Raw genomic sequence first — 11,662 nt, 5'->3', positions numbered from 1 at the left:
GTGCTCCCCCAGCCTACTGGAGTCAGTGGGCAGCCAGTTGCAGATCCCCAGAGCTGTGTCCTGACTCTAACAGTCAGACTGTGGAATTCACATTGTCTTCGGTGTGTGATAAACGGAAAGCCAGGAGGAGGGAGAGTTTGTAGCTGCTGGTGGCTCTCGCAAGCAGCTTGAAGGCCAAAAGAAACCTACTGCAGAGGAACAAGGATTACGATAGAGCAGTGTTAGGTGTAGAAACAGGAGCGAAGCTTTGGGGATGTTAGCAGGCAGGGTGGCATAGCAGGAGAAGATGGGGAAGACAGCAGGTGAGGAAGGTGCCCTCTTCCCAGTGTGACCGGTGAAAAGAGGGACCCGGAGTTCCCTACCAGCCCAGGCCTGTGTCTGGCGTTGTCATTCCTGAAAGGTGTGTGTGCACCTCACTCCCTCCCCGAGCTACGTTTTCCCATCTATAAACTTTGGGGGTTTTTATTTTTTATTTTTATTTTTTATATTTTATTGATTTTTTACAGAGAGGAAGGGAGAGAGATAGGAAGTTAGAAACATCGGTGAGAGAGAGACATCGATCAGCTGCCTCCTGCACACCTCTTACTGGGGATGTGCCCGCAACCCAGGTACATGCCCTTCACCAGAATCGAACCTGGGACCTTTCAGTCCGCAGGCCGACGCTCTATCCACTGAGCCAAACCGGTTTCGGCAACTTTGGGGGTTTTTAAAGAGTTTTTTTCTACTAAGAAAGTGAATTTGGTGATAAGTGTTGGGAATGGACTTACATGTATGATCGTCTTCTTAAAGTTAATTTAAGTTAATTTCCTGGATGATAAACTTATACAAATTGTATATACAATATATACACAACAAGAATTACTGCATCTTTATGATATTTTTACTGTCTTCTCACTTCAAAACCCGGTCTTTTTTTTTAGTGGTTATGAAAAGTTTCTGTTGGGTGGGAGTTACTGTCTGGTCTCTGCCTTTTGGTGATTTCTAGTTAGAGTGGGTGGAAATGTGTATAAAATGTATACTGTCAGTGAGACTTGAAATCTAATTGGGTGAGTCCCTGTGGAGACACTTCCAGAGGAACAGCCAAGGTCTCTCCTTATATTTTCATACCCATGCTCATTAAAGAAGAAAATGAACTAAACTTATCCAGTCTGTATTTATTGAGAGGATTTAAAGACTTAAAAAAACTAAATTAGTGTTAATTTGGTTCATATAAAGAATTTGTATGTCTGTTGCATGAATTAAGTTTTAATTTATTGCTTAAATATTAAAATTTTGCTGCTGCAATATGCTAAGCTTAAGAATCTATTTTGCCATAGAAATCATTATGATTCCTCAAATAGCAAAGAGGCAGGGATGTTCCCTAAAGTTATTTGTTTTTATGTTATTGAATACAACCCAAGTTAGGTATTACCCTATTTCACAGTGGTCTGAAACAGCAAACTTATTTAAACATTGAAAAAAAATTTTAAATATTTTTTAATTGATTTCAGAGAATAATGGAGAAGGAGAGAGAGAATCATTGATCGGCTACCTCCTGCACAACACCCACTGGGGGTCAACCTGCCATCCAGGCATGTGCCCTTGATTGGAATCGAACCCTGAACCATTCAGTCTGCAGGCCAATGCCCTATTCACTGAGCCAAACCAGCTAGGGCTAACCATTAAAATGTAATGGGAATTGTATTCTTTGTTAGCATTGCATGAGTCATTCTTTTCTTATACTAAATTCTGCAGGAGCACTCAACAAATGGTACGAGTACAATCAGGGTTTGCCCGCACGGATTATTGTGTACCGTGATGGTGTAGGAAATGGTCAGCTCCAAACACTTCTTGAATATGAAGTTCCACAGCTGCTGAGCAGTGTGGCAGAAGCAAGTTCAAACACCAGGTATGCAGTTCATTGTTCTTTCTCCACCTCCTGATTATACTAGTAGCACATTTTCTTGTAACTGTTAGAATTACTGTTTGTCAGCATATCCTTTCTATGCAGTTAAGTTTTGCTCTGTTTCTGCATCTGGATGGATTGATTTCCCCTAGATTGGAGGGTAATTAGGATGGTCTTACGTAAATAGCCTGGAAGGCGTGAGCTTTGGGTGCCTGGGGGACATCCTCCAGAGCCTGACACTGAGATGCAGCAGAAAGCTTGCGGGGCTGCTGGCAGGTGAAGATGCTCAGACATGTTAACGTGCCATGGGGAAAAAACAAGCTATGGCTTCAAGCTCAAGGCCCACATCCACACACAGGACAGGCACTGGTGTGTGGCCGAGGTCTGTGGCAGGTAGAGTGAGTGCTGTGAACACCAAGCTGCACGTGGAAATCGGATCGTCTTCAACACCAGGCACCTTGCTCCATTGCCACGTGTCTAGCTTCCATGTTTCAGTACAACATTCATTATGTCAAGTGCAAGAAAAATATCAGAACTGGACAGTGGGGGAGGATGATCATCTGAAAATATTCGGAAAGCATCTTCCAAGCAGTGCACAGTGGGCGTCTGTAGGGTTATACCATCACCTCCATCAACCAAGTGTGGCAGCCAAGAGCCACAGAGGAGCTGTCTTAAACTCATCAGTGACTGTTAGGAGGCAGAGCATAATGGTTTGAGGGCAAGATCATTTTCAGCTGCATCTAAATTGTCAGAGCCCAAATCTCTCCCTGCTCACTGATGGCAAGTGAATGTGTCTATTCTGAATCACAAGTGTGCCATTTAGGGATTGCTGAGGGTGCTAAGGAGTTAGTTTTCTAGCACTAGGACCGTGGTCGGCAAACTGCGGCTCACAAGCCACATGCGGCTCTTTGGCCCCTTGAGTGTGGCTCTTCCACAAAATACCATGTGTGGGCGCGCACGTACAGTGCGATTGAAACTTTGTGGCCCATGCACAGAAGTCGGTATTTTGTGGAAGAGCCACACTCAAAGGGCCAAAGAGCCGCATGTGGCTCGCGAGCCGCAGTTTGCCGAGCCGCAGTTTGCTGAACACTGGACTAGGACATCAATGTCTAAGTCTCAACATTGGAAACAATAATATGGATTTTAAATAATTAAAGTGCTTAAGGGGAAATTTCACGGTGACCTTTGCATCCCAGAGGCCCCTTCCATGATGGCTGATACTTGGACTTGGCTTTCCCAAATGCTGACTTTAACACTTGGTCATTCAGCATTTGGCCCAAATGTGTATTTGGTTCACCCATCCATCCTTTCAAGAATGTGTTCTGCATGGTTCAAAAGCGATGATTTCAAGAGTAAGAGGGACTTGTGGTCCTTCCTTTCCTATTCAGAAATTGGGAGGCAGACTGAAGGTGAAAATAGAGGGACTGTTCCTAATGGAAAAGAATCTTGTCTCCAAAGAAAATTCTGGAAAATCATTTTTTAGAAGTGCTCATTTAAATTCATTTTCCTATTGACCATTCCCCCCTTAAATGATATAAACTAGCCAAATGATTGGACCTCCCACACTGTCCGCAGCAAATAAGGACAATACCTAATTGAAAAAATTGCATGTGTCTCTGGGGGAGGAGAGATTGAGGTTGATTTTTAAAAATATATATTATATTGATTTTTTTTTTATAGAGAGGAAGGGAGAGAGAGAGTTAGAAACACCAATGAAAGAGAAACATCGATCAGCTGCCTCCTGCACACCTCCCACCAGGGATGTGCCTGCAACCAAGGTACATACATACCCTTGACCGGAATCAAACCTGGGACTTTCCAGTCCACAGGCCTACGCTCTATCCACTGAGCCAAACCGGCTACGGCGAGGGTGATTTTTTTTTTCTTTGTTGTTGCAGTGCTTTTCTAATGAATTTATTCATTTATTCCATCAAAACTTAGAATTACTATATATCAGCTTATCTTTTTTTAAAAATCAGAAGATAGGAAGCGGCATGGCTAGGTTTCCGTTCTCTGTCTTACTTTCTTGTCTCTCTGGCTCCAAGCTCCAAGCTGTCGGTGATTGTGGTCAGGAAGAGGTGCATGCCACGGTTCTTCATGGAACAGAACCGCACCTTACAGAACCCACCACTTGGCACCGTGGTGGATTCAGAAGCCACGCGTCCTGAATGGTCAGTGCTGTTCGAAAACCGATGTTCAATGAAACATTCGCTGTGTGTTCAAGTTTGGCCTTATTTTGTTTGCCTTCTTTCTCACATTCATTCCATTTTCCCCCTCAGGTATGACTTTTACTTGGTCAGCCAAGCCGCCTGTCGGGGAACTGTTAATCCCACCCACTATAATGTCATCTACGATGACAACGGCTTGAAGCCCGACCACATGCAGAGACTTACATTCAAACTGTGCCACCTGTACTACAACTGGCCGGTGAGTGACAGCGTTTACTGATACTCGAGTACCGACATTCAAGGTTCCCACCCAGGAATTCTCCCCCAGTTAACCTTTGTATCTCTACACCTCGCACAATGCCCGACTTTCTCACAAAGGAGAAATGAATGAATGAGTGAATGAATGACTGACTCCTTAAGTCCACAATGGGAGAAACCCAGTCTGTCACAGAAATGAAATGGCGATAACTATTAATACATTAATATTTATCATTCCCAGAGGACTTTTTGTATACACCCATTATCTTATACAAGCCTGGGAGGAAATGAGGATGTTGTTATTTCCATGTTCCAGTGGAAGTTGAAGCCAGCTCAGAGGTCTGGTGGGAAAGTGACGGGCCTGGCCCTGTTCTGTGTGCCTGTGCATGAGACCGAGGTCTGCTCTCAGAGTCCAAGGCCAAGAATTGTCCCGAGCCCCTTGGAACATTAAATTGAAGGAAACATCGATTAGCCCTGAGTGGGGTAGCTCCCAGCTCCCAGCGCCATGAAGCCAGACTGGCCTGTGCCCCATTCTGCCCAGTGAGCAGAAGGTCCAGTGAGCAGATGCCCTTTGTTGGTTGGGTCTAGTTACTGTTTACTCACAAACATATCCTATTGTGTGCGTAATTAGTAGATGAAGAATCTCAGGGGAAAATTGCTTTGAAGAACGAGTTATCCTCTTAATTACCATCCCTACTTTCTCCTCTCAGGGCTTAGTCAGTATCCCAGCACCGTGCCAGTACGCGCACAAGCTGACCTTCCTCGTGGCACAGAGCATCCACAAAGAACCAAGTCTGCAGCTGGCCAATTCTCTCTTCTACCTGTGAGGACATGAGCTGTCGGCACTGCCGGATAAAGAATCCCAGGAGTAGGCAGTATACTCTCTACAAATCTGCCATGACCTCGAGGCTGTGACTGGGGAAAGGAGATGGAGCCAGCTTTAACTTTCTGGGGAAAACAAAAACAGTTTAATCTGAAATGGTCCAAAAGGAATGCATGCTGTTTATATTTGAAAACTATATGCTTGGGTTAGATTCTCATTGTGGATTGTGGAATTAAAAACGTACCATCACCTGTTAGGTTAGTAAGTCCACAAAGCTGAATACCCTCTAAGAAAATAAGTGTTTGCATGATGTTTTGATGGGTAGGTCAACGGGCTCTAATTCCCACCATAAATGTTTCAGAAGTTTTCTTAAGCAATGGTATAGAGCATTTTGTAGAGTGGTGTAAGTAGATATTAGAAAATAAAGACAATTTAGAGCATCGCATACTGTGTTTATCGTTACTTGAATTTCAGTTGAAGTTACCTGTGAACCTTGGTATTTACCATAAGTGTTTTCAGCAAAGACTTTTACCCACTAGACCTCATCACCGTCACTCTTTGAGTTCTGTTTCTAAAACTGAACATACCACTTGCTCTCTTGATGGTACTTTATTTCCCTTCATACAACTACTCTCATTGAAGACCTTGCTTCCTACTGCACTGAGAAAACACTCCATCCGGGAGGACTTGCGCAGGCTTCCTTCCCATCCATCTGAAGGCCTCTGTGTGCATAGACCCCCTCCCCTTGTTATCATAAGCAGACATGTCTCTGCTCTATGGACGGCTGTCACCTGTGCGCTCGCTCCCGCTCCCTCTGATGGTGAAGATGCTGCTCTGGTACTTCTTCCCTCCCTCTGCTGCATCCTCAGTCTTCCCCTCACACCGGATCATTCCCATCAGCATGATAAATGTGCTGCTATTTCTTCCATCTTTAAAAAATATATATTTTTATTGATTTCAGAGAGAAAGGGAGAGGGAGTGAGAGAGAGAAACATCAATGGTGAGAGAGAATCACTGATCAGCTGCCTCCTGCACACCTCCCCACTGGGGATCGAGCTGAAACCCAGCATGTGCCCTGACTGGGAATTGAACCGTGACCTTCTGGTTCATAGGTCAATGCTCAACCACTGAGCCACACTAGCTGAGCTATTTCTTCCAGCTTAATAAACTATTTCCCCCTCCACTTACCATCCCAGTTCTTTGCTCCTCTTTTTAGAAAAACTTCTCAAAAAAATAGTCTATCCTCAATGTATTAAATTCTTTACTCCAATCAGAATTTCACAACCACCATATCAAAATTGCTTTTGTTGCCCTGGCTGGGTGGGTCAGTTGGAGCATTGTCCCATGCACCAAAGGGTTTCGAGTTCAATTCCCAATCAGGGCACTTAGGTTGCGGGTTTGATCCCTGGTCAGGGCCCATACGAGAGGCAGCCAATCGATGTTTCTCTTTCTCTCTAAAAATCAGTAAAAATATATCCTTGGGTGAGGATTTAAAATTTTTTTTTGCCAAGGTTACTAATGACCTCCACTTTGTGGAATTTGATCGTCAATTCTAGGTCCTGGTCTTGCCTAACCTGTTAGAGCATTTGGCCCAACTGATGGTTTCCTTCGTCTCGAGACGCTGTGTGGCCTTTAGGATAAGGCACTCTCCTAGTTTCTCTCCCACTAAATCAGTCACACATTCCCAGTCTCCATTGCTGGTTTCTCCTCATCTTCTCATCTCATCCTTCATAGGAGATTCCCCAGGAATGAGAATATGACCACATGCAAAATCTATTGTTATGTAGGAAAAAATCAGAGTTCTAGATTTTTCTCGCAGAGAGAGATTAGGTGGAAGGCTGTAGTGAAGGGGGTGTGGATAGCCGAAGGTTCTTTCTGAGGGGCGAGGAGAGCAAGCCCCTCTGCAGAGATATACGATGGCACAGAAAACATTCTTTCCCCATTTGAGTGTGTTTTTCAGGCCTGGTAACATGGTCTATTTCAGTAAGAGTAAGAGTAATGATAATCAGTGTGGGTGTGAGGGGGGTCCCAGGCACAGTGCCAAACCAAGCTCTTTACATTCACATTTAACCTTCACAACTGTGTGAATAAGGCACCATAACGACCATTTTACAGATGATAAAACTGAGGATTAAAGATGCTATGTGGCTCACCAACTGTAAAATTAATGAATGGTGGAGTTAGAATTTGTCCTTGGTGTGTTGGACTCCAAAACCTGTGAGATGAACCATACGACTGGAATAAAAGGTACAGTAAGATTTTAAATTTTTCTCCCTGAGTTTCTTAGGTGAGAGGGTACCTGATATTTAAAGTTGGCAAGTGAAGGCAAGGTACTAAACCAATCCAGAGTGGTTGGGTTTTTGTGTCGATGGTGTTGTTTTCTCCTTCCAAGTACAAGGATGCTGTAAAGCACCATCACCAGCAGCCGGCTTTAGGATTAACCCACACAGGAAGGACTCTGTGGAGCTTTGTAACTTAAAGTTTTGCTCAAGGTAGGATTCGTTGCCATTTTCGCCCACCAGGGGGCAGACAAGGACTGTGTGCGAGCAAGAGCCCTCCCCTTTGCAGGTGTGGTGTAGCAGAGAGTGGAAGAAGAGCCAATGTCAAATTGGCTCCCAGAAGCCAACATGGGATTAGGAAACTCTTCATTTGAGTTCTGGTTCCAACACTGTTAGCTGTGGGATCCCCTCTCCGAGACTCGGTTACCCAATCTGTCATATGAGAAGGGGAGTTGGAGTAGACATTTAAAAGATTTAAAAAATACAATTGCTGGGTCCACTTTCAGGAATAGGTATTGATGAATGAGAATTAGTTGTTGAAATACTTAGATTGGAACAGGGGCACCGTACAAGTGTTACCTACTTCTAATATGGTAATAACAAAACAAGAGCTTGCTCAGTAGTCAAAATGTCCAGCCTAAGAAGGAAGTAGAGCCAGAAAGATTTACAGCTGAGTTTTACCGTGGTCAAGGGACAGATCATTCCTGCCTTACACAAACTGTTCCAAAGAGGAGACAAATAGAGACATTTAATTTATTTTATGAGACAGTATAATTTGATTTCCAAACCAGTCAAAGACAGTATTAAAATATATGCCATCCTCTCTTATAAACATAGATGTAAAAAATCCAAATAAAATATGAACAAACCCAGTTTAGCAGAATACATTTTAAAAAGAAGACCAAGCCCTCATTAGTATGGCTCAATGAATAGAGCATCAGCCTGTGGAAAGAAGTGTCCTGGGTTTGATTCTGGTCAAGGGCACGTACCTCAGTTGCAGGCTCCTCCCCGGCCTGGGCTTTGGCCAGGCTTCTGCGGGAGGCAACCAATTGATGTGTTTCTCTCACATCAACATTTCTCTCTGTCTTTCCCTCTCTCTTCCACCCTCTCTGAAAATCAATGGAAAAATATCTTTGGATGAGGATTACAAACAAACAAACAAACAAATAAATAAATAGAAGACCAAGCATGTTTATCTCAGGAATGCACAAAAGTTTTACTTAAGAAAATCTATCAATGCAATTAGCAGATTTAGAGGCACAATCCACATGGTCACTGCAGTAGCTGCAGACCAAGCATTCAAGAAAATTTAATACTCGTGTGATTTTAAAAGACAATTCTTAACAAAATATAAACAGACAGAAACTCGAACATCCTTGGCTTGAAAAAAGACTTCTAACAAAAAATCTATAACCTATTATAATAAATTTTATATATCATGTGCTTAAAAGTTTTCCTATTAAAGTCAAGAACAAGACAAAGATATCCACTACCAAATTAAAAATGCTATATTATAATAATATAATTATATTATTATATGTCTATATATAATATATACTTTGTATTGTAAGATATTATATATAATAATAGAGCTATTATTAATACTGTATTCAAGCTTCTAGTCAATAAAACAATGGAGATACATAGATCAAAAAGAAAGAGAGAAAATTATCATGATTTATTCAGGTATTATTATCTATTTAGAAAATCCAGGAAGTCCTATAGAATTAATAAAATAATTCAACAAAATAGAACATATAAAACTACCTTCAAAAACAAATTTCTGAGTTAGTATTATACAAGTACATTGAAAAAAATCTAGCAATAAAAATAATTTGATGCTTAAGAGTAAATAAAACAAGCACTTTGTGAAATTTGTTGCTTAGAAAATTTCAAAACTGCATTGAAAAACATAACAAATTACTTAAAAAAAGGTGAACTGTGCTCACCAATAGGAAGTTTGAATATGGTAAAGATGGAAATCTTCCACCAAATAAATCTAAAACTTTGATGTAATTCCAATAAAAACCCCAACGTGGTTTTCTGTAAAACTTACCTATATATATAAAAGCCTAATATGCAAATTGTTCCCTTGGGAGTTCAACCGGGAGACTGGGAGTTCGATCACTCACTATGACATGTGCTGACCACCAGGGGGCGTCACAGAATGAAGGAAGGCCCCAGTTGGCAGCTGGAAGGCCCTGATCAGCCCTGGTTGCCAGCCAGGTCTAGGAACCCTACCTGTGTATGAATTTTGTGCACTGGGCCGCTAGTAAAGTTATTATAAAATTCATGTGGTAGAATAAAAGCCCGAAAATATCCAATGCAATTCTGAAAAAGATTAATAAGACAGGAAGGCTTATTCTATCAGGTATCAAAGTTTATTAAAAAGCTAAAGAAGTAAAATGGTAGCTTTGGCTGAGCCATGAAAAGATCAGTTGAACATAGAAATTCTAAAGACATGTGGCCACTTATCTAATAGAGCTAGTATTACTGATCAGAGAGGAGAGAATTAACTACTCAATAAAAGGTAGTTGGGCTTTCTACAGAAAGGAAATTAGATCTCCATCTTAAGTGAAAAACAAAAAGAAATTTCATTATTACTAAAAACAAAAAATGTAACAACCAGAAGAAAATATAGGGAATGTTTTTATGATATTCTGGTAAGGAAAACCTTTTTAAGCAATATTCAAAACAGCATAAATTATAGAGGAAAAGATTGATCACTTTGACTATGTCAAAATGTAAGCTTCTGAATGGCAAGTGAGATAATAGTAATGCTAAACAACAAACAGCAGACTAGGACATTATATGTGTAACATATACAACAGGAAAAGGATTTTACCCAAAAGATGTTTTTAAAAAATGAAAGAAAAAACCCCAAAATCACCCAATAGAAAAGTGGGCCAAAATGATCAATTCATAGTAAAGGGAACTAAATGACTAATGATTACAGGAGATGATGCTCCAGCTCACCAGTAATCAGGGAAATTAAAAATAAAATACCAATGAGACTTAATTTCACTCTCATAAGTTTGGGAAAAATTAAAAAGTTTCCTAACACTGAGAATGTGGGGAAACAAATTTAACCATTGCTGCTGGGGTTTGAACTGGTGCGGTCATATTAGAAGTTCTAGCCCAGTGATGGTGAACCTTTTGAGCTCGGCGTGTCAGTATTTTGAAAAACCCTAACTTAACTCTGGTGCCGTGTCACATATAGAAAGTTTTTGATATTTGCAACCATAGTAAAAAAAAGATTTATATTTTTGATATTTATTTTATATATTGAAATGCCATTTAACAAAGAAAAATCAACCAAAAAAATGAGTTCGCGTGTCACCTCTGACATGCGTGTCATAGGTTCGCCATCACTGGTCTAGACCCTTCAACCAGCAAGTCTGCCTTAAGGTATATACTTTAGAGCATCTCTTGTACATGGGTACAAGAAGGGAATGGATGAAATACACTATACTCATACTAAAGAATATTTATAGCCACACTGTCAATAGTCATATTAGAGAATATAGCAGTTTAACAGAAATGAGCTGGCTAGGTCTACGTAGATTTTACATGAATGGTTTTCAAAAACAACATTGAGTGTAAAAAAAATATCCAAGTTACAGAATGATGTGTGTATAATCCCATTCATGGAAAAGTTTAAAATACACACAATACCATATTATTCCTGGTTGCATAGGTGTGCATGTACACACATCTAAAAGGAAAAGATGGCGATGAAACCTTACACACTAAATAAGACCATTGCATCTACAAGGCAGGGAGTGTTGTGAGACTGTAGATAGGGATGCTGAACAAAGGGAATAGAATTTTAATTTTATTAACTTTTAAAAATAAATATTACAAAAAGTATTACAGCTGTTAATTCTGGGTTGAGCTTTCAGAGCCATCCCTCCTCTCAAGGGCTATGCTGCCTTGCTGGCAGGACATTGCCCAAAGGACAGGCCAGTTCAATGTGAAGCAGAAATATTTGTATTTGCGTTTTATTTTAGTAAGAACAGTTAACATGCGATCTACCCTCCTCAATTTAAGTGTACAATACATGAGGAGAACCAAGATGGCGGCATAGGTTAATGCTGGAGATTGCTGCTTCGAACAACCAATTCAAATTACGCCTGAAACACGGAACGGACACCATCCAGAACCACAGGAGGGCTGGCTGAGTGGAAATTCTACCACTAGGAGTAAAGAGAATATCATACCCAGACTCAGAGGAGGCGCAGTGCTGAAG

At 41.1% G+C, this 11,662-nt stretch overlaps 1 protein-coding gene across 1 annotated transcript in view; it reads left to right on the top strand.

Annotated features, from left to right (window-relative positions):
• Positions 1-5,572, top strand: part of PIWIL4 (piwi-like RNA-mediated gene silencing 4) — a 54,503-nt gene extending 48,931 nt beyond the window's left edge. Inside the window, exons 16-19 of the mRNA XM_015565987.1 lie at positions 1,735-1,888; positions 3,931-4,056; positions 4,165-4,312; positions 5,022-5,572. Coding sequence (XP_015421473.1) covers positions 1,735-1,888; positions 3,931-4,056; positions 4,165-4,312; positions 5,022-5,138 — 545 coding nt within the window. The 3' untranslated portion in view covers positions 5,139-5,572. The remainder of the gene's footprint in view (positions 1-1,734; positions 1,889-3,930; positions 4,057-4,164; positions 4,313-5,021) is intronic.
• The last annotated feature ends 6,090 nt before the right edge of the window (positions 5,573-11,662 follow it).

Source organism: Myotis davidii, unplaced genomic scaffold, assembly GCF_000327345.1.
Source record: "Myotis davidii unplaced genomic scaffold, ASM32734v1 scaffold641, whole genome shotgun sequence".
NCBI lineage: Eukaryota > Metazoa > Chordata > Mammalia > Chiroptera > Vespertilionidae > Myotis > Myotis davidii.
This window is presented reverse-complemented; position numbering and strand designations above follow the sequence as displayed.